Source organism: Bicyclus anynana, chromosome 4 (assembly GCF_947172395.1).
Source record: "Bicyclus anynana chromosome 4, ilBicAnyn1.1, whole genome shotgun sequence".
In the NCBI taxonomy this organism is placed as follows: Eukaryota; Metazoa; Arthropoda; class Insecta; order Lepidoptera; family Nymphalidae; genus Bicyclus; species Bicyclus anynana.
This window is the reverse complement of record NC_069086.1, coordinates 5,705,838-5,733,513: the sequence shown is the minus strand read 5'-3', so window position 1 is coordinate 5,733,513 and position 27,676 is coordinate 5,705,838. Positions and strand designations below refer to the sequence as shown.

At 39.3% G+C, this 27,676-nt stretch overlaps 1 protein-coding gene across 2 annotated transcripts in view; it reads right to left on the bottom strand.

Moving 5' to 3' along the window:
- LOC112058446 (heparan-sulfate 6-O-sulfotransferase 2) overlaps window positions 1–27,676 on the bottom strand; it is a 200,621-nt gene that overhangs the window by 145,728 nt on the left and 27,217 nt on the right. For both annotated transcript variants that reach the window (XR_008252466.1, XM_052891630.1), the window contains exons 2-3: window positions 26,492–26,728; window positions 8,672–8,769 (exon numbers count right to left, since the gene is read on the bottom strand). Coding sequence is in view for 1 of the 2 variants with exons in the window: in XM_052891630.1 (XP_052747590.1) it covers window positions 8,672–8,769; window positions 26,492–26,728 (335 nt within the window). In the remaining variant the exon portion in view is untranslated. The remainder of the gene's footprint in view (window positions 1–8,671; window positions 8,770–26,491; window positions 26,729–27,676) is intronic.

Below are 27,676 nucleotides of genomic sequence, written 5' to 3'. Positions count from 1 at the left end.
TTTTGACGGCCTCCGTGGCGCAGTGGTATGCGCGGTGGATTTACAAAACGGAGGTCCTGGGTTCGATCCAAGGCTGGGCAGATTGAGATTTTCTTAATATGTCCAGGTCTGGCTGGTGGGAGACTTCGGCCGTGGCTAGTTACCACCCTACCGACAAAGACGTACCGCCAAGCGATTTAGCGTACCGGTACGATGTCGTGTAGAAACCAAAAGGGTGTGGATTTTCATCCTCCTCCTAACAAGTTAGCCCGCTTCCATCTTAGACTGCATCATCACTTACCATCAGGTGAGATTGTAGTAGAGTAGCGCCGCAAAAGTCAACGACCGAGCGATTCGCGCGATAGTTCTAGTTTCTTGTTTATCATCATAGTAATAAAGATATTCAGTTGTCTAGTGTCAGCGATGATGTAATCACCAACGGTCACATTACGTTAGATATACACATGCATGCATCGAGCAATAGCGCATAACTATACGATGAGGTATAGACAATGATTTTATGCTATTAGATACGTTACATTCCTACTAAATCACCGCTTAAAGTTTTCCATACTCAGCTACTCTTTTGGGCGCACACATGCACAATTTTGTGTTTTCGTCGTCGTCATCAACCCATATTCGGCTCACTGCTGAGCTCGAGTCTCCTCTCAGACTGAGAGTGGTTAGGCCAATAGTCCACCACGCTGGCCCAATGCGGATTGGCAGACTTCACACTCGCAGAGAATTGAGATAATTCTCTGGTATGCAGGTTTCCTCACGATGTTTTCCTTCACCGGTTGAGACACGTGATATTTAATTTCTTAAAATGCACACAACTGAAAAGTTGGAGGTGCATGCACCGGACCGGATTCGAACCCACACCCTCCGGAATCGGAGGCAAAGGTCATATCCACTGGGCTATCACGGCTATTTTGTGTTTACTAACATTATATTATTCCTGAACATACAACTCGGCATTGTAGACAAATGTTACAAGTTCCTCGATCACATATGGTATTGACATTCATTATTTATGTTATTGTGGATGGGAGGTATCAGTGTTGGTATAAAAAAGAAGGTATTTGATGACTTGAGCTCAGTTGATTGTTAGGCAGCGTAGACACCGTCACGTCATCATGACGCTCAACTTTTTATTTACGAAAGTTATTGAGTCTGGGTTACCAGGTAATGAAAATTTTTGAACATCGAAACGAAAAAGTTGAGAGATTATCCTGGGCTTCCTTAGTAGTCATTAATGACTACTATACATAATCTATACTTACAATAAATCTGTAGAGAGGTCAATTCTGTACATGAAATATATTTCCAAAATAACTATCAGGGGGTGATTAGTGGTCGACACTGATGCCAAAAATGCAATCAGTAAAATTTTTGTCTGTCTGTCTGTCTGTCTGTATGTTCTTTATAGAAACAAAAACTACTCGACGGATTTTAACGAGACTTGGTACAATTATTCTTTATACTCCTGGGCAGGTTATAGTATACTTTTCATCACGCTATGATCAATAGGAGCAGAGCAGTGAAGGGAAATGTTGGGAAAACGGGAGAAGTTACTCATTTTTTTAAGCTTCCGTCGCATGCTATGTTCGTTATAGAAACGAAAACTACTCAACGGATTTTAACAAAACTTGGTACAATTATTCTTCATACTCCTGGGCAGTTTAAAGTATACTTTTCATCACGCTACAATCAATTGGAGCAGAGCAGTGAAGGGAAATGTTGAGAAAACGGGAGAAGATACTCCATTTTTAATATTCCGTCGCCGTCGCGTGGTAGGGTAGGGGTAGGGCCCAACCCTACCCCTACCCTACCACGCGACGGTAGTAGACGGTAGACGGCGTTAGGGTAGTGGTAGGGTAAGGATAGGGTAAGGGTAGGCTAGGGGTACGGGTAGTAGTAGGGTTTCACGCGGACGAAGTCGCGGGCGTCCGCTAGTGTATTATATTTGTAGCTATAACTATTATTGCTTGTTTCCATATGACAATCGGCAGAATAAATTCGTGAAATGTTTCACGCTCGGATACATACAGCGGTTGGCGTGCAAAATAATTGTCACGAACGATTTTTATTAGTACTGGTAATAAAGCATATTATATTCAATCCATAAATTTAATTCCGCAGTTATTTGCGCAGCTAAATAATAACTCAAATAACAAATATATGATATTACTTTATTAATATCATTGCGTACTTCATTCATTATTATCGCTTCACTCTTTTTGGGAGGAGGTATATGGCTTTGATCAACCTGGCTTGGTGGGTTTAGAGTAGATATTTAAGTTTGTCTGTCTGTCTATCTGTTACCTTTTTACGTCTAAACCACTGAACCGATTTGGATGAAATTTGGTACATTGGACTTTTTTTTACTTTGGAGCAGAACAAACTTTTTATCTCGGAAAATAGCTAATTTCACGCGGACGAGGTCGCGGGTTATCCCATAACCTGACACACAACCCGAACCCCTAACTTGAAATCCAGATTGAACCATGTGATTGTTTTTTTTTAATATTCTTTACAAGTTAGCCCTTGACTACAATTTCACCTGTGGGTAAGTGATGATGCAATCTAAGATGGAAGCGGGCTAGCTTGTTAGGAGTAGGATTAAATCCACCCCTTTCGATTTCTACACGACATCATACCGGAACGCTAAATCGCTTGGCGGTACGTCTTTGCCGGTAGAGTGGTAGCCAAAGCCGAAGCATCCCACCAGACCTGGACCAATTAAGAAAATAAAACGGGGATCGAACCCAGGACCTCCGTCTTGTAAATCCACAGCGCATACCACTGCGCCACGGAGGCCGTCGAAATAGTGATAGATTTCAATCGATCACTAAAAAAGTTTGGTGTTAAACTGTAATATACGACTGTGTGCTTAGTTTTAAATAAGTTTGTAAAATGGTGGTAAACAAAAAAAAAACCTTGGCTGAGTTTGTTGTGGGTTCTTCTCGGACCAAGGCGCGTTTGGAACCCTCGTAACTTTAGTTTTAAGTTTTCGACTATTATTACCACCATTAGATTAAATTAAATTATGACATAATCTTGACCTTTCAAAAGTGCTTGTAAACTAAGCCTCATCATCTCCTTACCCTTATCCCACTTAAGTGGGGTCGGAAAAATATGTCAATCTTTTCCATTCGTTTCTATTACTTGTCAACTCATCATCCACTTTTTTTACACACATGTCCTCTTTCACATGTGTGTAAAAAAAAAGGCTTGTAAACTAAGCCTAATTGTAATAAATAAATTTTGACTTTTTTTTGACACTATTTATTGGCTTAAATCTATCTGTTTTCAGTGGTCGGAAGCCTTTGGTTGAGTTAATTACCACCCTGCCAACTAAGCCGTGCCAAGCGACTCACGTTGCAATACGATGCCGTGTGCAAGCCAATTAGGGGTATGACTTATGACTGTACGGACCTTCGCACGCCACACGCGGCTCGCGGCGCGGCACGGGCGAACCGCATGTATGCTGTAAAACTTGTATAAACTTACATATTATGGGATCTAATAATTTTTACAAGCTACATCGTATATGTGAAAGGAGGTCCTTCAGTTTATAGGTAATTATAAATAAGCAATTGTTGTATGTTTCGGAAACGGCTCAAACGATTTTCATGATATTTAGTATGTAGGGGGTTTCGGGGGTACCTACATCTATCTAGCTAGTTTTTTAGTTTAGTTTTTTTTTCACCTCGAGTCTATAGCGTCTCACAGTCGCCTTGTTATTTTTTTTAGTTTCACCTATCTAAGAACACTTGGGTCATTAAGACAAATCTAACGATATCCTAATTACGTAAATCCGTTCAGTGGTTTGGAAGATATGAGGTAATAAAGAATATTACATACATACATACATACATACATACAAGATACGCGCGAAAAACATAACCCTTCTTGCAGTCGGTTAATAATATTGGAATTTCCCCAAACGAAGAGTGAGGAAGAGGCATTATAAATAATTGTAGAAATATCAAAAGTAAACAGGGCTAAGTGGTGAGCGGCGACAGAAACTGATTAATCCTTAAAACGGAATTTAATGCAAACAAGTTATTTTAGGAAAATTATTTCACCAGACAAACGCGTTAAGATCGCACAGAACAACTTTAATATTAAAACATATTATGATTACAGAAAGCATAATATTGGTAATAGTCTGTGATTTTCTTTATTCTTCACAATGTAGCCCTTGACTACAATTTCCCTTGATGATAAGTGATTATGCAATCTGTTATCGCCGTTTAGTGTTGGAAATAGTAGTCTGTGACGGATATGACGTCGCTCGATCTCGTGTTGGCTTCAGTGTGCAAGTGGCGTTCGAGCCGTCCACATCTCTTGTTGTGTAATTCTTTATGGGTTACTTGGGATAGGCGGGGAGAGTGACTTGAGTGGAAAAGGGGAGTGTTTGTATACAGTCAAAGGATCCTTTAACCCTACACACATCGTTCGCAAGTACGTGACTTCACTCAAGGTCGTTCTCTGCCATTCTAGGGTCTTATTTTGGTTACAGTTTGATTTGTTAATTAAGTTGTCCTGACAAGTGTTGTGAATCATAACCTTTGTTCGACATTAGTTTTCTTATTTTTGTAATCACTTTTGAGTCCTATAATAAATCTAAGATGGAAGCGGGCTAGCTTGTTAGGAGGAGGACGAAAATCCACACCCCTTTCGGTTTCTACACTACATCGTACGCAACGCTAACGCTAAATCGCTTGGCAGTAGGTCTTTGCCGGTAGGGTGGTAACTAGCCACGGCCGAAGCCTACCAGCCAGACCTTGACATACCTAATTTTAGGAAGGTTGAAAAGTTACTACTCCTCCTCATTAACCCATACCTATTCGTCACATTGTTATGTCAGCCACTGACAATCAAGTAGGCTCACATGCCTGTAGTGCTAACGGCTTGACAGCTGATCTCAGTGGCTGACATAATTTACAAAATTCTCGTGTCGCGATGTTTGTTACCAAACTCCTGCGAAAGGCTGGACTAATTTTTATGAAATTTTGTATGCATATCAGAGGTCTGAGAATCGGCCAACATCTATTTTGTGTACCCCGAAATGATAAGGGTGGTCCAGCCCAGAAATACGGCAAAACAAAGTTTGTCGGGTCAGCTATTTTCATTATAATTTCGATGGAACAAATGTTAAATTAAGTCAGTGCAGGAAGCAGTTTGGCCGATTGCTGTCATTTCTAATTAATAGCTGCCTAAATTTGCAAATTCCCGCCAATTATAATTTAACTCAATCTACCCAACGTTTTAGCAAACTGTATTACGTACGTACGTACCTATACATCTGTTTCAAACGAAATTATTTGGCTCGTTTAATATTACGTTTAGATGGTAATCAAATGGCGTGACGAGTATAGACTGTAAGCAGACGCCCCACGGTTTCAGCCGCATAATGCCTGCTCCTGTGGGAATATGGGGATAAAATACAGCCTATGATACTCACAAATAATAGAGCTGTCTATTGGTAAAAGAATTTTCAAAATTGGTTCAGTAGATTTTTCAGATTACTAGATAATTAAGCAAGTAGCAGGGAGCTGCTGTTGGCGGCTTGAGACTTTTGTCTTTGGAAGTCCATGCAAGAGGCTTATGTTCAGCAATGGATGTCCATCGGCTGATGATGATGATGATGATGATGATGATGATGATGATGATGATGATGATGATGATGATGATGATGAATCTCTGCATCTACTCAACCGAGTTTGTGGTATTGTAGAGACAATACCACAAACTTTACCTCTTTATAATATTAGTATAGAGAAAAATAAATCTTAACAAATTCAATTTACAAATTATATTATTACAATGAAAATTACATTTCGTATTGCGCCCGTAGACGCGAGCAATAAGATAAATGGATAATATTAGTAAGCACTGCGCGGCGCTGAAAGGAAAAAAAAAAGGAGTTGAATACACAAATTAATTTTTTTCTCCGTTCGAAGCGGAACATTGGCGTCGTGTTTAGAATATAAGTTATGGCATCCAATATGCCAAGAGAAAGAGCGAGTGGAGGTTGGCGACAGATAATTTAAGTTAATTTACGATGAGAGATAACTGTGGGGTGACGTGATAGATAGGGCCGGAGATAGGCAAGCGACTCGTTCAAACTGAACTGAATCGAAACTGCAAACTTTAATTAGTAAGCGTATTATAGAATTCCATTTCTAGTTACGTGAAATGGATGGATATAATAGATAAGCGAATTCTTGAGATATTATTGGAATTGGTTCAAAGAATAAGAAATGTTTATGTCTTATTCTTATTGAATTTAAACTCAACATAACATTGTATATTTGTTAAAGGAACAAGTACATGTGATTTGGATATGTATATTATCCAATTACATTTAAACAGAATGAGAATTTTCAAATAAAATTAATAGATTTCAATGAAAGACAATTTGCAAAGAAAGAATTGGATTTGAATTTAAAATTGGAGCTAATCAGGATTAAACAGACCCAAACTTATGTTACTGGACGTACGGTTACGGAATTGTACATATGTTTCATGTATTCAAACAATCATATCAATTCAATGTATCAAACGATACTATTTGTATGAAACGATAACTTTTTGTTATAATCGACGAAACATCAAATATTTGTAACAGTGTTCTGCCCTACAATACCGCTTATAAACCGCTGTTTACTCAAGCCGTAAAAGCAAACAGACAAGAACGCGAAGCTAATCTCAAGGATGTACAATGAAGCACACAGACACGATGAAATTTATAGTCGACTTTGGCTCATTTGTGACCAGTCATTCAGGAGTTAGGAGTGTTAATCGCTTGCGCTGTTTTAAAACGACTTATCGTAAGTTTGTCAAAAGTCTGAGACCGCCCGCTTGGGACGCCTTGGGAGGTCTCTTGGAAAGAGTAACGGACTTAATAGCTATAAGCTTTAACTGTGGTAGCGTCAACTATATCACCGATCATCTCGTGGGAACTATTTAAATACTTTTAAAAGTAATAAGACAAGACAAGGTCTTAAAACCTCATCTCATCTAAGCATCTTAACGTTTTTTTAAACAACAAAGAAGTTACTAGTGAAACAAAATGCAAACGTATAAGAAATAAACGAACAAACGGCGACTGAACAAAGCTTGGGCTAAAGAATAATTCTAAAATAAAACGTCAGTAGTGTGTAAACATTTAACTTTGAATAAAATAATCATTCTCGAGAACCGTGAATGGGTCGTTATGTTGACTCTACCGTAAGATGGAAAGAGACTACCATCCTTCGACACCTAAATGAGCCTTTGTACGCAGTAAAATTGACTATGCCAGGAAAGAATTCATCACTCTGCAGCCAAATAAATGAAAATGAAATAATATGGTGAGTATTATCAAAGTATTTTAAAGACGTTGCGGCGCTCACAAAATAAAATAAACATTAGAAACCAAACAAGGTGCAGCTTTATTCATGAGATAAGAAATATTTTATCGCTGACATAATAAAGAAAAAGATTCTATGAAAGGAGGACGGAGATAACAATGAAAAGAATATTGATTTCTGAATGTGTTCGTCGCCTCTATGGTTGGAAACAGTAGCCGAGAATTCGATTCATATTTGATTACACGTGGCATCCATTCAATGGACCGACATTTCCGCGTGATGGTGTGATAATTTATGACGCGCACGTCTAGCATACCAATGAAGTAGCAACAGTAACGCTACAATATCGATCTAATCAACGATTACAAATTCAACGCCAATTGTTCTCGATACACAAATAAGGTACAGTCAACATATCGCCTACAAGGGATAATAGCCGAATACCAGATTACGCAACCTTTGTATGTAATTCACTGCCAATACCCGGTGGGCCGCCGGACGAGCAATATGTACGAAAAGGTTTGTGATTTGTGATCCTTCGCGCGGCCGAATTGAAAATTCCAGTCATCCAGCCCAATAGAAAATCGTTCCCCATCAGCAATTCGCACCACGTATAATCGAATGGTCGTATAACCCAAGGGCGGCGGACAATAGTGTGGAGAGGTGATTTGCATGGCTGTAGGTGCTCAGAGTACGCATATTCGGCACATTTGCATGCCCAAAATGAGACAAGACCGGCGCTCAAGTACGAAGAGGCCTCGGCGCCGAGCTGATGTAATCAATGTGTTGAACAATGATAATTCAAATTCAAACTTCATGCCGCCAAATTGTTACTGTGACATGAATTTATTGCTTTTAAACATGGTGGCAGGGGCAACTATGTCGCCTCCCGAGATTAAAATGAGACACGTGTAATTGTCTCCGACGCTTCGAGAAAAACGTGTGGCAACAAAAAGCCGTGAGAACCGTTTATTTTTAAGGTGTGTCATAATTTAGTTTTTTTACTCCCATATCACAAGGATATTCATTCCTACAGGTCGTTTGGTAGTTCATTACCACACGGGTAAACCGTACAATGATTTTTTTATTAATTTTGAAATAGTTCCATAGCTACTAAAATTCAGGTTCCTTTATAAGAGACAAAATCTTTAATTTCTTTTATCATGGTAGAAAAAGAACTGTATGCCAATGCACGTAATTAGCAATTGTAGCACTCGTGCTGAGTATTGTGCAATGAGACAAAGTCGTGCTACAAAGGCCAGTGGCATAAATAACTATCGTCGTCGTGTGGGAATATGCGGTAGGTATGTCAGGCAATGGGTACTCACTTCCAGCCAGTTGAATATCTCGAAAAGAGCCATATTTCGTTGCTGTGCGGCCGAAAACAATGGCAGCGTTTACGCGCCCGCTGACAGTTGCACGGCCTCTGCAAAGAAAAAATGGGTTGGAATAAAATTTCAATTGATGCGAATGCGTCGAATACCTTACCATTTCATACCAACACTTGAGGGAACGACCTATCAGTAACTTTAATTTAACCTGTGTTAGGCCTAACCTGCCTTATTATATAAAAACTTAAAGCTTGTCAGACCATGCTTTTTCCTACATTCTGACAGCCTACTTAATGGTATGCGCGGTGAATTTACAAGACGGAGGTCCTGGGTTAGATAGCATCATCACTTACCATCAGGTAATATTGTAGACAAGGGCTATTTGTAAAGAAATAAAAAAAAAACTACAACATGGGTATCGTTCCACCATAGCCTGCATCGCTGCTTACCATCAGACTTGATTGCAGCCAATTAAAAAAATACGCGGATCATGAAAAAATGATCTTACCAAAAACTTAAATAGAAAACCTACAACAGAACATCATATTGTAAACCAAACTAGCTTTCATCTCGAAACATCTTTTGTTATTGCCACGTTGCGACGACTTGCGATATAAGGCGCCCGTCAAACGGTCCGCTTAGGTGTGCTCGTGGCGTTCGGGTCGTCCACAACTCTTGTTGTGTAATTATTTATGGATTTCTTGGGATAGGCGGGGAGAGTGACTTGAGTGGAAAAGGAGAGTGTTTGTTAACAGTCAAAGGTACCTTTAACCCTACACACAACGTTCACATGTGCGTGACTTCATTCAAGGTCATTCTCTGCCATTCTAGTTTCTTATTTTGGTTACAGTTTATTTTGTTAATTAAGTTGTCCTGACAAATATTGTAAATCATAACCTTTGTTCGACATTAGTTTTCTTATTTTTGTAATCACCTCTGAGTCTGCTAAAACTTTACTGCTTAACTTCAGAAATAAACATGCAGGTACTTCCCTAAGCAAACTCAATCCTAAACCTCCACTCGTACCTACCAAATCTTAGAGTTCGAATAAATTCAAGTGCCAAATGCACATTTTCGATTGAATGGAACCCCACAAATCACTACAATGTAACTAGTTCAGTTCAGATGAACGTTCTATGTACGAGTAAATGTGTGTCGCAAAGAAATTTAAATGTAAAAAGCCTATAACACACACGCGATTTAAAATGCAAAGCCTTTTCAACACCCCCCTCCTCCTTGCCCCCTCCCCGGCGGGCGGCACCGGAGGTTCTTTGAGTCGCGCACGAAGCACGGAAATGACCAGTGAAATCAGCAACTTCGCACAAGTAAAGAATATCCGGCGAGGAATTGGGTCAGGGAAGGTGCCAGAAAATCACTGTAGGCGTTTTTTAATAAGCCTCGTTGGTCCACTAGCCAACGCGAATCATGATCACCAGCTGGCCTATTCAGTATTTTTTTTTTATTCTTTACAAGTTAGCCTTTGACTACAATCTCACCTAATGAAGTGATGATGCAATCTAAGATGACAGCAGGCTAATTTGTAAGGAGTATGATGAAAATCGACACCCCTTTCGGTTTCTACATGACATCGTACGTTTGGTTTAGTACATCAAGTAACATTGTGACGTCACGAAACGGACGACAGCGTTTTTGTCGTTTACAAAATTTAAAAAAATACATGATTTTTAAATTAAGATTTTTTTTAAAAAATCCTTAACTTTTATTAATTAATATCGATACATTTTGGACCCTCATTCCATGTAGGTACCGTAAGAAATTATTATTGTTTATCTTAAATTGGATATAAGTCAACTACCCTATTTTATGTATTGGTAAGATAATTATTAATAACCAAGCGCGTTTATGTGTATAAACTTAAGTTTCGTTTCGTTACTTCCTATAGACGGAGGATTAATTCCAATTGCACTTGTCACTGAAATGTCATTTTTCTAGTGACAGTTGCACTTGTCATTTTACTGACTGGAATTAATAATCGTACTATACATGGTGTCTCAACTGTCTACTGTCATAAGTATTCTCTACACACCTTAACTTCTAAAAGCCAAACTATCCCATCCCAAATATATCCCAAAGTATCCCAAAAACAGTCAAACTATACTAAGAGGTGAAGCCAGGCTATATTACCCATTAAAACAGGACGACAAAGATGATGAATAAAGAAAGAGTTGTAACGCGCTAAAACGCAAAGCCTCGTCATATTCCCGGCGAGCAAGGATCGACGATTCCCCGGGATCTACACAAAGCCCCGGTATAACTAGCGAGATCAAGTTACTTTGCGCATCGAAAACACATCCAATTTAGAAAATTGAGTACACACGCGGCGTAAAATTCGCAGACTTTATCTAAAATATACACGTATATGTACTAGCAGACGCCCGCGAATTCATCCTCAACGAAACTCAGTTTCCACAAATCAATCAAATTACAATTCATCATCATCTCCTTACCCTTATACCACTTAAAGTGGGGTCGGAAAAATATGTCAATCTTATCCATTCGTCTCTAAATTATTCGTCGACTCATCATCTACTCCTTTTACACACATGTCCTCTTTCTCACAATCCAACCATCTCTTCTTTGGCCTTCCTCTCCTCTTACGTCCTTCCACTTGCACATTCAACATTTTTCTAGTAATATGACTTTCCTCCCTACGCATTACATGTCCATACCAAGCTAACCTTTTACTCCTCAATTATTCTGTCACTGGCGCCACCTTCAGACTTCCTCTTATATACTCATTCCTTATTTTATCTATTCTTGTCACACCACACATCCATGTCAACATACGCATTTCGTTCACATGCATTCGTTTACTACCCGTCCCTTTCACCGCCCAACATTCTGATCCATACCATCCATCCATAAATCAATCAAATTACAATTATAATACTGTATGATTTTTAAAAGAGCAACTGTTCTTGTTTCTCCTTCTTCTTGAGTTTCTTGTCGGCTCTCTCAGCAACTGTCTTCCGGACCGGCGGTAGAGTCTTTACAAATAGTCAACCAAAGTTTCACAAATGCTTGTAAACTGAGCCTACTTGAAATAAATGCATTTTGATTTTAAACCTACGCGTGAAAAAAGGTCATATCCACTGGATTATCACGGCTTAAACAAAACAAAAGACTATTTAAGAATAATGCAGCATACAGTGGTGTTAAACATTTTGAACTTATAAGGATTTTATACATAGCCGTGTTCATATTCATACATGAGGTATAAAATTTAAGTCGGGGTCTGAATACATTTTGATCCTTTGTTCGGGAGGACACGGAGTTAGGAAAGATTAGAGGGGCGACGATGCGACGGTACGGTTATCGCCTGTTAAACGAAATGGGAGGTCGCGTTGAAGCTCGTTACAAATACATAGAGACTTACTTTATTCTGGACCCGATTTCGTCCGCGTTTAGCCATAGATTTTTCCGGGATGAATAGTAGCCTATGTGTTAATCCAGGTTAATCTATCTTCGTTTCAAAGGGGAATGACCATCCCCGGCTTTACTTAAATTATATAATTCTATTTTAATAATTTAATCATTACATTATCAAAAAATGTTTGCTACATCATTTTACGACATTTTTAATTCGTCTTTAATTTGTACTGACAGACAAGCTAAGATCGTAGACTTGGTTTGTTTGTTGGTTTTTGCCAGTAGGGTGGTAACTAGCTACGGCCGAAATCTCCCACCAGGCTGACTTGGACCAAATAAGAAAATCTCTATCGGCCCAGCCGGGGATCGAACCCAGGTCCTCCGTTTTGTCAATCCACCGCGCATACCACGGCGCCACAGATGCCGTCAAATAAAGTTTTCTAAAATCACTTTAATGTTTATTTTTTCCTACCAAGAAATAAAATGTGCATTATTTGGATTTTGCTTATTTAAATTACAAAATATTTATTTGTGTAATAAATGTAGGTGAAATCAATTTTCATATTACGCGGACGAAGTCGCAGACGTTCGCTAGTCATTAATATTTGTATGCGGGACGCCCGCAGCGACACCGCACCGGCGCCGCGCCGCAACCGCACCGTACCGCGTGGCTTCTCCCTTATACGGTCTTTCCCGACTAGTTGGAGGTGAATGGGAATATTGGCCGTATTTAAAAGATATGGCAAATATTCTTTATTAAAAAACAAAAATTCTAATAAAAAAAATTCAACCGACTTCCAACTCAAAAATTAACCTAAACTAAAAAGCAAGAAATAACTTCTTACCTATATGCTACCTTCTGATCAGTTTGAAGGCGGTGCCAAGCCAGTGATGTTTTAATTCAAGCCGTTTAAATTACAACGTTTCTGTGTTTCCTTCAGAAACGACTTTAATTAAAACATGACACACACTGGATTGGCACCGCCTTCAAACTGATAAAAAAAAAAAACCTAGAACCTCCTCCTTTTGGAAGTCGGTTAAAAAATATTACTTTGGCTTCAACGTCTGGATCATGCCCGGATGTGGCATCTAAATAAAATACTACAAGTCGGAATTTCTATAAACTTGAGTATTACGGCCCCATTTTCAATTTCCACACTGATTTGTGCACGTATTCGGCAGTTGGCTAAACATTTGTGCCAACTAACAACCAGTAGATGTTTTTGAAACGGGCAAACGTATTGTTTCTCGTCATGCAATCATGTCACGTACTTCAACGTTTCGGGGACACAGGAAGCTGTTTAGTGTTTATTTTAAAAAAACGTCTCCTAAAGTTACACGTTAAAATTAAAAAATCGGTTGTCTGTAAAATCGGATTACTGACGATAGTTGAACGTGACGACGTCATAAGAAAATATTGATGGAATGGTTGCATTTTTCAAAAAAAAAAGTTCGTTTTCTAAAATACTGTTTATTAATCTTCATTGACCAGAATATACTTTATTTCTTGTAAAAAAAGTTGGCAACCCTAGAGCGAGGGAACGACGCATGACGTCATCTTTTTTTGAGTGTGCAGCCGGCTTCATCGAATTTTATGACGTTGTCACGTCAAAAGTATATAAAGCTACCGACAATTTTGAAATCAATAACAACTTTTATCATAAATTCGTTCTATTCTAAAATAGCTAATATTTATCCGATCTTATTCGTGAATAACTGTATGATGTATCACTTTTCAACCAGAAAACACCGCAACATAATCATTTCATTCATTCAGAGGGTTCAATGCCACAAACATACTCGCTAAATTTAAAACACCTCTAATTTCATGGCAGGGGTTAAAAATAGAGATAAATATTCAGTACCTAATAAAAAATACGAATATAAATATAATAATTAAGAAAAAATCATTAAAAATAAAAAAAAATCCATTAAAATACATAAATATACCTAATTTTATTTATTGGAATCTATCTATACTAATAAAAGCTGAAGAGTTTGTTTGATTGAACGCGCTAATCTCAGGAACTACTGGTCCGATTTGAAAAATTCTTTCAGTGTTAAATAGCCCATTTATCGAAGAAGACTACGGAAACGGGAACCACGAGAGTGAAACCGCGCGGCGGCAGCTAGTGTTTAATATACCTTCAAAACTACATGACTTTACAAGATCTTTACCCTAACAATCATACTATTTCAAATTCACGCATAATGAAAAAGATCAGGACATTAAGAACAGGATTTTGTACAAAAAAATACGAGTAGAAATAAGAAAAATAACTTCAGCCCTTCGTTAAAAACATATCACCCTCCGGCAGTTGAGTAAAAAGTAATCTTTTACGAAAATTGATATAATCAAAGTTGCTGTTCTCGGCCCTATTTTTTTACATAAACTGAGCCACATTGAAATACTAGAATACGCCTGCGACTTCGTCTGCGTGTAATTCAGTTTTTCACAAATCCCGCGGGAACCATGTATTTTTCCGGGATGAAAAGTAGCCTTTGTGTTAATGCAGAATAAAATCTATTTCCATTCCAATTTTAGCCAAATCGCTGCAGTATCCGCAGAGGAAGAATAGACGTACATACTTACACACAAACTTTCGTGTTTTTATATTAGTGCGATGTCATTTGCATATATATAGGTATATTTATATTAAACAACAAATATGTATCTACTAGTTTACTAAAAGCAAAACTAGTAAACGCCCACGACTTTGTCTGCCCTTAAACTTCCTTAATCCGGCCCTTGCGCAAAATCCATTCTTAGCGGGCGTTTACTAACTGTAAACTACCTCCCTGGCGTTTTATCTTTTTACGTCAAGCGGTTTTCGATATTTCGCAACTTTCGCAAATACAAAAAAAAAATAATTTAAAGTACTTAGTTGCTTATTAATATTTTCATTTTAACACTAATATTATAAAAGTAAGTATGTCTATTTATCCTTTACGCTGCGGCTACTGAAGCGATTTGGCTGAAATTTAGAGTAGTGATAGATAAAACTTTGGATTAATACATGGCTACTTTTCATCCCGGAAAAATCGGTAGTTCCAGCGAGATTTGTAAAAAACTAAATTTCTCGCGGACGAAGTAGCGGGCGTCCGCTAGTCTTCCATAAACCATACTCGTCACAATACCTGTGAATGAAAATAATAAACACGCGTTATAGAATAAAGGACAATAACGCAACGCCAGGTTTTTAATTAATAAAGTTATTTGTTTGCATTTTAGATTCTCTCAGAACCATAACAATGCCAATAAATCAAAACAATAAAAACGCTTTAGAAAATAAAGACTATAAAGGAATATAACGTGAATATTATTAACTTATAGACGAAGAGCCTGCGACAGCCAGACCTTTGTCATTTTATAAAAGCTGAAAGTTTGTTTGAAAGCTGAAAATTATGGAGTTTGAACCGTGGTGGCTTTGGGAGGTAGCAGGTTTTAAGGATCCAGACTTTCAACCGTCTAAGTATAAAGTATTTTTTTTTTATTTTTATCGGCATAATATGAGAAATAATATCCCCTTTTGCCAGACACTTGGCTTCATGGCAACCCTTCGAAAAACACTATTTTTATTTGATTTGAAACTTCAAGGATCTCTAGCGAAGGGTTGCTATGAAGCCAAGGATCTGGCGAATGGGGATATAATTTTTCTAAATAATAAAAGTAAAAATATAACAAAATTATTGTTTATACTTAGATGGTTGAGGGTCTGAATCCTTAAAACCTGCTATCTCCCAAAGTCACCACCGTCCAAGCTCCACAGTTGGTTACGGTACTCATCTATAGTAAGAACATGAGCGGACAAACTTTCAGCTCTTATAAAATGACGAAGGTCGGGGGTTTACAAGCTCTTGGTCTATTACATTCTCTTATTTATTTTAATTAAATTCTTGCAATACCATAGCAATGACTGTAAATCAAAATAGTTGCCAGTTGGGACATATTTACACTCTATTGTTCGTTTTTTACTAGCCCCGTCTACTACGTGTTCAGCGGTTCAATAGGAATGATATTAACATTCAAATCTTTATTTTTCCTAGGAACGGAGGCATATGTGTATGCCGCATCCGATGCATCCCATTTGCATTCGAACAACATGCTCTTCCCAATATCGTCGACAGTAGCAATGCAGTTGATACCGCCCGCCGCCGAAACGACGTGCGATGTTCTAAGATTACAATGCGGTGGATATCGCCTCTACTCCTATTTCATATCGCTTTCGAAACAGTCTAAGTATTTTGGTACTAATATAGTACGCTATATCTATACTAACATTATAAAGCTGAAGAGTTTGTTTTTTTGTTTGTTTGATTGAACGCGCTAATCTCAGGAAGTACTAGTCCGATTTGAAAAATTCTTTCAGTGTTAGATAGCCCATTTATCGAGGAAGGCTAAGCTATTTTATCCCCGTATTTCTACGGGAGCGGGAACCGCGCGGGTGAAACTGCGCGTTTATTGCTGCGCGCGAGATTAGCGCGTTCAAACAAACAAACAAACTCTTCAGGTTTATAATATTAGTAGGTATAGATTTTTGTTTAAATCATGAATATAAAATAGTTTAAGAATTTTCGAAATCCCACTGTCAAGGGTTACAAAAGGGGTTGAAAATTTTCCAAAATATATAATTCAGCAACAGAACTATTCCCATATCATGAAGAGAAGTTAAATACGCCCGATAGTATAAAAATAATAACTGAATAAAAATACCGCATCCCTGTTGTTCTACTCTTGGCCCCTCTGTCTGCCTACTCAATATTGTAGACATAGGCAATAAGCACGAACCGCAACGATGCCGAAACTAACGCGGCGTTAAATATTCACACTGACGCGGCCCATATATTGGACCAAAAATATCTACTAACAATACCCTATATATTTTTAAACGTGTTGCCAAAACATGGAGTAGGTAGTTGCAAACTGCTCCAAGAAATAAAAAATTTATCGTTTATTAGAGCTAATGTTATATTTAACGATTGCTGGTTAATGTTCGTAGCTCATGAGAGCCACCCAGGACCCGACCCGCACCGCCTCGTCGCTAGGCGTCCACTTGTAGTCGACAGGTGGACCACGGGTGGATGACGCGTTGTCACCAGTGAATCTCGCGTGACCAACGAATTTTCGAGTAGTCAACTGCAAATAGTAATTGTCAACAGCGAGCTATTATCGAGCGGTCCACTGCGAGCGAGGCGATCCGGTGATGTTACGGAGTTGATGTAGTGAGCGCATACCCATACAAATCCATACGAAGAATACTAAGGGGTACCCAGTTGAAAGTTTACATCGTGTAGCCGCCCGTGTGCCCGCTAGTTTTGAATAAAAAAACCAAACTGTAAAGTTAAATCCAGTTTTAGGATTTGCTACTATTACCTAATTTTATTCGTAGAACCCAAAATCACAAAGATATAAGCGAAAGGCGATGAAAATTTAACTAAATAATTTATATTGGTAAGTTTTTCTAACTTGCAGCTTTGACTGACCACCGAAGATCTGACCACCACAGAATCTTCAGACTAAAGCAGATGGTTGCATAATCTCCGAATTTGGCGAGATCATCGTTACCCGGTATCTCGCAACCAGGTCAAAGAACGTTCGTGGGAGTTATCCTCAGACTACAAAGTTTGAACACTCAAGTTGGTTTGAACTTCAAAACAAACAAACCCAATTTAGCTTAGAGTAAAGCTTAGTGACTTGATGAAATTTACAAGATAATCGTAATATAGGTTGGGGTACATAGTACCATATAGACATACATATATGTATTCCATATGATACATACGGCCTCCGTGGCGAAGTGGTATGCGCGGTGGATTTACAAGACGGTGGTCCTGGGTTCGATCCACGGTTGGGCTGATTGAGGTTTTCTTAATTGGTCCAAGTCTGGCTAATGGGAGGCCTTGTCTAGTTACCACACTACCGTTCCGGTACGATGTCGTGTAGAAACAGATAGTGGTGTGGATTTTCATCCTACTCCTAACTAGTCAGCCCGCTTCCATTTTAGATTGCATCATCACTTACCATCAGGTTAGATTGTAGTCAAGGGCTAACTTGTAAAGAATGAAAAAAATACGTACATCTATGATGTATTATTAATACATAAATGAAATTGACGTGCCTGTCTGTGATATCAAAATAACTGTGTTTCTAAAGTGCTTATAGTTATTTAGGCGATGCTAAAACATGAACCATTTAATTATATTATAGGGGCCGTGATAGCCCAGTAGATATGACCTCTGCCTCCGATTCCAGAGAATGTGGATTTCAATCCTTTCTGGGGCATGCACCTCCAACTTTTCGTGAGGTAACCTGCATACCAGCGTATTTTCTTAATTCCCTGCGTGTGTAAAGTCTGGAAATCCGCATTGGGCTAGCGTGGCGGACTATTGGCCTAACCCCTCTCATTCTGAGAGGACAGTCGAGCTCAGCAGTGAGCCGACTATGGGTTGATAATGATGATTACTAACATAACAAAATGAAGCGAGTAGACGAATCTATTCAGCTATAAACAGCAGCTTGTTTCTGTTATTGCACAGAACATAATATATATCGTTTACTTTCCTACATTATTCGAAACTACGCTAACACGTACTACGTTGTGACTAAAGCAGTTAAATAAAATATTAAAATCCACCAAGCTATTATAACTATAAATTTTCTGGTAAATTTATTGTAAAATCGAGATATTTAAGAGTGGCACGTTCCATTTAGGCGGCGCACAAACGTAGACACTTTGTTACAAGCTACATCAAGCGGGAAGTATATTATGGTAGAGTAAAATAATAAGAGACGTGATAGCCTAGTGGATATGACCTCTGCCTTCGATTCGGAGAACGTAGGTTCGGATAGAACGGTTGAATCCGGTCCGGGGCATGCACCTCCAATTTTTCAGTTATGTTCATTTTAAAAAATTAAATTGCACTGTTTGTGAGGAAAACTGCATACTCAATCAGCGTGGACACCATCACGCTGCCTAACAAAATACTGATCTCATCAAATACCCTCTTATTTATACCGACACTGATACGTCCCCTCCACAATAGCATACATCATCATAATCATCATATCAGCCGATGGACGTCCACTGCAGGACATAGACCTTTTGTAGGGACTTCCAAACATCACGCCTGCATCCAGCGAATCCCTGCGACTCGCTTGATGTCGTCAGTCCACCTGGTGGGGGGTCTACCATCGGCTCTTCGAACTATGTGCCCCACCCATTGCCACTTCAGCTTTGCTACTCGTTGATCTATCTCGGTGACTATGGTTCTTCTGCGGATCTCCTTATTACATACATCCTCCTCATAACATACAAAATGAATGTTAACCGTAATCAAGGAACTTATAACACTAAGCTTCGTAGTCTTCGCATCCCACACGCTTACAGCTAAGATAAGGCCTGTGCTCTGCACTGTCTAAAATAGGCTAATCGTGATCATAACGCGAACCACATCACTGGCCGCCAGCGTCCAGTACAAAAGCCATCGTTTGCGGGACGCCTTAAGTTCGTATTTCACGTCTCGCCCAAATATCGGCGGAACTTCGGCAGTAAGTGCATGTCGACACAGACCGCAGCTGGAGCCAGCGTGGCGTTAAATATTTACAGTGCGGTAGGAAGCACGCTCCTCCACTGCGACCTAACTCTTGACCCAGTTAGACCTAAACGTGTATGTATAATTCTATGCCGTGTACACTAATGTTATCAGTTTCTAACCCATTCATATTTTATTACTAGCTGACGTCCGCCACTTCGTCCGCGTGGAATTCAGTTTTTCACAAATCCCGCGGGAACCATGGATTTTTCCGGGATGAAAAGTTGCCTATGTGTTAATACAGAGTAAAATCTATTTCCATTCCAAATTTCAGCCAAATCACTTCAGTAGCCGCAGCGTAAAAGAGGAACAAACATACTTACACACTTACACACAACCTTCGCCTTTATAATATTAGTGTGAAGTGTGATTAAGGTATTACAGTCGGAAATCGCATCAACTTTTACTTCAAATGAAGTAAAAGTGGAGCTTTCGAGGATGACTATTTTGGCTGGTGCTGGGCTTCGGCCGTGGCTAGTTACCACCCTGCCGACGAAAACGTCAAGCTATTTAGCATTGCGGTACGATGTCGTGTAGAAACCGAAAGGTGTGGATTTTCACCCTCCTCCTCCTCATTTATTTGTAAAAATGTTAACTCTACAACTCTACATGAAATAGGTAAGCCAATTTGATTTAATTTAACCAAGCGACCTGGCAAGTATAATCTGACGAATAAATTAACAAGTTATTTTAAAATGAAATAGCAATTAGTTACTCATATATAATTTTTTCACCGACCAACCCCGTCTAAACGGGTACCATATGCATTATGCACGCCACTGCATATTAAAAATGCAAGCGAAGGTAATAATGGTTCTTTTACCCTCTTTTATGACGCTTTAGCACAATAAATTACGTTCCAAGCTTAGAGCGGGGCAAAAATAAAAATGCCCATAACGTTTATTTTTTTTAATTACAATCTGCCACTCAACCACACAGAGCGCAATTAAAATCTCGCAATGGTTATAATGACTCGATAACTAGCTTAAGTCGACGAGTTTTTTAGTTTAAAGGCGAATACTCACGGAATGTTTTGCCTTTTTGTCGGTTTTATGCATTAAATATAACGTTTAGACGTATTTTATGAGTGGTAGGCATTACAGCAGTTTCTTAACAGCTTTTCTTTTTATTCCTGCATAAGTTAGTTTAGACTGCGAGGTTACATCACATTAAGGACTGATACCTTAATAGCCTGACAGGTTTCTACGCGACGTATGTAATGCATATGCATACGTCAAGACATATAGACGTAGGCACGTATTTCATGGGCGTATATACCTATGAGGTAAAAATATACACAAAAAAAGATCATCTCTAGAGGGAAGGAATGCTAAATGCAACAGACACTAATCTTAATATACATACAAACGTGAAAGGTCACTGATTACGATATCTCAAAAACCACTTAAGGTACAATTGGTAGAGAGGTAGTTTATAGTTAGTGGTCCACTAAGATTGAATTTTGCAAGAGGGTCGGATTAAGGAGGTCTAAGGCCAGACGAAGTCGCGTGCATCCTAATAAATAATACTTCCGCGAATCCGTTCGTGTGCAATTCGATTTTTTCAAATCTCGCGGGAGCCCCACATTCCAGGATAAAAACGTCGCTAATATCTTTTAAGCCAGGGTAATCTATCTACATTTCAAACGTCAAATTCAAAATCAGTTTAGTAGTTGCGGCTTAACAAACATGTACACACACAAACACAATCTTTCGCCTATATAATATTAGTGTAATAACATTACGAGAGAAGCTTCGCCTAAAAACAAAGTCAGTAGTCATTTAACTGACAACAACTCCGTGAAGAAGCTGATTAATGAATAAAGAGTCTTTGTTGTATTTATCTAAGGCCGGCCATACACGGGCAGCTCGAGCAAATAACCAGTCCATACATGGACCGCTCTTGCAGTTAAGAATCAACAGCTTGAAACTGTCATCGATCAACCTTCCCCAGTTGCAACTGCTCAAGTGGTGACATTTTATCATCCATTAAAGCCAGCCCCAGGCATACACTGATTATAAGATCAGCCGCTCAAGGAACTAGCGAGGGGGCAAACGCAAGTAACCTCATCTCACATATGCTGTCGAACGAGGAGCTTTGGCAGAAGTACGCCCATATGTTTCGAACCACGTTGAAAAGAAAAGAGGAAAAAGAAAACAAAAGAGAGAGAGTTAAAGAAAACGTCGAAGAAGTTCTGCTCGAAGAAATGCAAAGCGGTTCCACGCTTTCCGTGCAGGTCGGACATGCCCTGCCAACTAGCCGACAGAAGTCCGGAGGGATTTCTTTCCTCCCCGAAAGTATAAAAGCCATAACACTGACTGCTCCCGCGCATTTACTCCCCTCTCTCGCCCGAAAACTACAATCCATGTCGCTCACACTTCTTGCACAGTCGCTTCGTTTACTTATTGAGAAGGATTTATTTATAGACTCTAATACTTAAGTGCAATAAAAAAAAACAATATATTATATGAATCAAAAATGAAATTGCCAACTACTGAAGCAATTTTCAATGGCAGCTTCAAGCTTTTGACTCTCGACTGCAAGAGCGGTCCATGTAATATGTTGATCACTGGCTAACTGCTCGGACTGCCCGTGTATGGCCGGCCTTAGAGCTATCTGATGAACTGTGACTCTAGGCTTTTTGCAACTATCCAGTTACTAAGAGAGCAGTTAGGCCTTCCAAGAAATCAATTTATCGCCAAGTAACAACAATTAAGATAACAATTTGCTAAACACTTCTCTGATTGATAAATTTTTTCAATCTTGATGGGAATTTTGACCTCGTAAAGAGTTTTTTTCTATCAGCCGAACGATTGTTCGAGCCGAATCACTGAAAAGCTCGAGCCTCCTCTCAAAATGAGAGGGATTAGGCCTTTGTCCGCCACGCTGGCTCAATGCGGATTGGCAGACTTCATACACGTAGCGAATTAAGAATATTCTCTGGTTTCCTCACGATAATTTTCATTCACCGTTTCACATGATATTTAATTTCTTATCTCCGTTTCACATGATATTTAATTTCTTATCTCCGTTTCACATGATATTTAATTTATATTCTTCATCATCATCATCATCATCATCATTAACAGCCGATGGACGTCCACTGCTAGACATAGGCATCTTGCATGGACTTCCAAAGGTTGCCTGTCTATCAGTGTTCTACAAGATATATTTCGGGGAGTGCGCTCAGGAACTATTTGATCTTGTGCCACCTTCGCCGTTCTACCACAGGACTGCTAGGCATCGCAGAGATCTACACCGCTACGTCGTCAATATTCCTCGGACGCGTACTAAGCGGTTTAGTTCCTCGTTTCTTATACGCACTGCAAAGATGTGGAATGCTCTTCCAGCTTCCGTTTTCCCCACCTCATACAACATGGGTACCTTCAAGTCAAGAGTGAATAGGCATCTTCTAGGCAAGCGCGTTCCACCATAGGCTGCATCACTGCTTACCATCAGGCGTGATTGCAGCTAAGCGCTTGCTTATACAAAAAAAAAAAAACAAAACGGTCTCGAGCCGCGAGCATCCAGCGGCTCCCTGCAACCCGCTTGATGTCTACGGTCCACTTAGTGGGGGGTCGACCAACACTGCGCTTTACGGTGCGGGGTCGCCATTCTAGCACCTTGGGACCCCAACGTCCATCGGGTCTTTTCTGATCCGATCACGCAGAGAAACCCCAAGAATAGCTCGCTCCATTGCCCGCTGAATGTCTTTGAGCCTTTTCTATAGTTACTTTTAATTAGCGGACCAAGAAATTAGTTAGCAGGCATAAGATAAGCACGTCGCAACGAGTAACTTCTCGTGGAGTTATAAAGGCAAGTGTCGACCAATAGCGGCAAAATAGAAAATATCTCTCTCTTTTGTCCCATCACAAAAAAGGTACACAAAATGCCTAAAATACTTAGTCCAGTAATTTTAGGCATTTTAAACTCCAATCTGGGGAAAAAATCCTACTGAGCTGAATTTTTGTAAACACCTTTATTACGGTGTTATTATGAAGATGTGAAAAATTGACATCGATAACTAGCCGGCTAAAAAAGTTACAAACGTCAAAGATCACGAAAATCTGTATTTCGCAAATATTTCGCGACCTATTCCTCGAAGGTCAATAGAGGTTATTATAAAAATTGTTCCTCATAAAGTTGTCTACTAAAAATGCCTCTTGCAGTTTTTCTGTAAAATTAACTGTTTTCGGATTCACACCTTCGACGCAGAATGCGAGGTGCGTTTTTTACCCGACTGCAAGACTTCAAAATGACTACAAAAATTCAGCTCAGTACGAATTTTTTCCTAGATAAAACCTAATATTACCGGACTATACTGATGGTAAATGGAAAACTATCGTCTACTAATAAACGGAGCAGAACTTAGCAGAGGCATCCGCTAATAAAGAATAATACTCTAAACATACCGATATGATCAGGCTAACATTCCTCCAGCGAACAATAGAACAACTTGAAAAGGCATGCCCACAATTTTACTCAACTCCGCCGTTAGAAAGCAATTAATCTTGGGGGGAAAAATTTAGGTGCGCTATGAAAATGTTAAGCTTTTACCGCAGTTCTTTCTCGTGAAATTAAAACTGATTCAGCGAGGACGTCTTTAGAATGGCGTGACGTTACATTTTCTTACAAAGAGTCCGCCATTTTGCATTTGTGCTACGTCATTGCACGCATGCCTATCGATAAAGCTACGTTCACATTGTTCGTTTTTGCGTTCAAGGTTGCGTCCTGCGGCCTACTAACCCAAAGACCCAACCCGAAGGGCTCATAACTTTTATTAATAGAGAGTCAAGCAACAATACTGTGTTCCGGTCTGAAGACCATGGTTACAGGTGCAATTACTTCACACCTCAGGTGGTTGGTTATATAGTACGCACTTGTTCCTTCTATGCCAAGTGTTCCTATGTTAATAGATGAGGGCTTTCCACTTACTATCAAGAGCGCTATCTGGTCCGTCAATTATTACTACAAAAAGGTAGGAAGACACGGAATACAACTGTAAACCCAAATTGAAGTTAAAAAATCAAAAAACAGGAGCGAATTCCAGACCGACAGAAGATGCAAACATGCACCACATCATCAGTCAATCATAACATGTGATGACAACTATTAGTCCCCTGCCTTACAGACTCTTGGCAGCGGTATTGTTTTAATTATTATTTGTTCATATTTTTTTTCTTTGAATGTTAAGGGCAAAAAGTAGACATTAATTATTTTAAGTTTATCAATACATTGGTCTATTCTCCCTGTTCTAATACATAAAAAACTACACACGTATAAGTAAGTATAACCTATGCTGAAAGAAAAAACTTCAACACGAAATTAGACCAGGTTACGGCACAAACTTTGCCCCAGAAATGTGTGCATACAACCTAATAGCTTGTAGACTTGCCTACTTCACATGTTCGCTGCGTCCCCTTTGCATTTTTCAGGAAGTCTTTTTACATTTAAAATTGATCGAGTGGGATTTGTTGCCGACTCCCTAGATCCTTCTTGATAGATTGCCACCGAAAAAGGTGACAGGTTGGAAATGCGTTAAAAGATACGAGCTTATTAGAGACACTAGCAAATGCCACGCGTTTTCACCCGCGTAGTTACCGTTCCCGGAGAAATACAGGGATAAAATATAGCCTGGGGGATAGTGTAGCTTCCCAACAGTGAAAGAATTTTTCAAATCGGTTCAGTAGTATCGAAGCCTATTCAATGCAAACAAATAATCGAATCTTGCCTCTTTATGATATTAGTATAGATAAAACAGGAAAGGTTTCTCAAAGTATAAAGTAAGTAAGTTCGTGTATTCATACACGAATGTTACAGGGTGTCCGTATACAGGTTAAGTTGTAGAAAAAACTTGTGCAATAAGTAACTTCATCATTATCAGCCTACTTAGTGATAGTGGCCGGGAAAGACGTCTCAACGTGAAGGTAGAGGTCATATCCACTGGGCCATTGCTCCTAATTTATATTGAGAATAATATTTGTGTAACCAACGAAGTCAACAAGTATTGAGCGACAGATTCGTAAATACACTTGATTATTTGTTTGTAGCTAGTTTGAATATTAATCAGGCACACAAGTTAGCAACTGTACAACTACCTCGTAACCACGAGTAGGTACGCCCCCGTAACCTGCGCCGTTTATATTAATCAGCCTGTCGCTGTGTTGATTGGGCGACGCCTTGAGGCGCCTTGAGGCCTGCCTTGCTGTGGCCTACACTAGCTTTTGGCCTCACATTCCGCCTGCATTTATGTAAAATTAACAATTATATATTTAGGAACAGAAGTCTTCACAGTGAACTTTTCGTTTCGTTTGTCGTGTTGTTGTTGAGGGTGCAAAAATAACTTTAGAGAGTTTTGATATCACATTCATTAATAACCAATTACTATAAAAATGTTACTCTTGGCTTAACTTTAAATGTCCTCATTTTCTGAAGCCTTCACAGAAAACTTTTAGTACTTTTGATACCCATATTGTAGGGTTGTAAAAATAACTTTGAAAGTCTGGCATATAGGATGTAGGGCGAAAATTATGAGCTTTTTATCAAATTTTTTTTTTTGTGAAACGCTTTTTATTTAGTTTTAAATAGTGAAAGTTCTATGGTTTTAAATAGCAAGAATGAAAACTTTAGGCATCAAGTTCACAAGTTATTTATGAAAAGAGATAAATAGCGAAGGACAACTAGGGCATCTTACGAGTTAAGTACTAAGACTTTGCTATTCAAGCCGTTCCACCTCAGACCACATTTAATTGCAGATGAGTTTGTGGTTAAGCGCAAACTTGTATCATATCACAGAATACATAATAGAACAAGCGTATTTTAAAAAAAACATACCTTCAAATCCAGATCCATAACCAAGTGCCTCCCAAAGGACGTTCCTCCTGTCTTCTGTATATGCAAGAACACCATTACATCGTGTGCGTTCAGATCGAATCGAAAGTCATCATGCAGCACCTCGTCATACGAGAGCCCTGGCTGAGCCATCACGTCTGGGAGAGGCCGCCCGGGAGCCTCCGCATAGCTCAGCGCGAGAGATTCAGACACTCTATCCCTTGGAGACAGGGCGCACACCTGGAGCAATGGAGAACTTAAGGTTAGTTCATATTTATCATGCTATGTTGAGAAAGTAGGATATATAATATTCATCTAATTTATAATGGACAACACAGCCAGTTCTTTGCTCATAGGATTTGGGAGTTAGCCCACCAGACTGCTTTGGAGGACGCGGATTGGAGGGCCTATGGTACCAGTGATTAATAATTAATGACAATAGCTCAACGGTAAGAGCGGTCGGACTCATCACCGAGGGGTGGTGGTTCGATCCCCGTCCCGTTGGTATATTGTCGTACCCACTCCTAATACAGTCTTTCCCGACTAGTTGGAGGGAAATGGGAATATTGGTCATATCAAAAAAAAGAAATTTCTTTTTTTTTCACTATCAGATGTTGATAAAAATGGCTTGCGTGTCTAACAAGCGACCAATGAAGAGAAATATAGACAAATGGCGTCGGAGTTGCCCTAGTCCCATCTCTTTCGTACCAAAGCAATGAAAGAGATAGCGGTATTTCCGGTTGCGCCGCAATTGGTTGAATTTTGTCTATACCTCTTCACGAGATTATCTCGTTGGTCGCATGTTAGCGACACAGGGCAGACGGTTTGAGGTGATCCACTAAGAGCACTTGGAAGAAAGAATAACACAATATTTTATAGCTCGACCCAGGACTCCAATCCAGAACCCCAAGCTCAGTAGTCGCATAGGCTAACTACTGGAAAAAGAGGCAAAATGGGCAAACTTCATCCAGATGTTGGTCAGGATGCCTGGTAATAAACAAACAATAGTTTCTACAATTTATGAACCCACCACATCTTTTAAATATGTCACTGTGTTTTAAACGAAGCACGAAAGTCAAAAAGCTTCACACCAGTTACATAATAAGGTAAACGTAGTATAGGTAACCATGACATTCAGCTGATAACAAGTTGGCTAAGGCTTCGCTACCAGACTACGTCCCTCAGAGC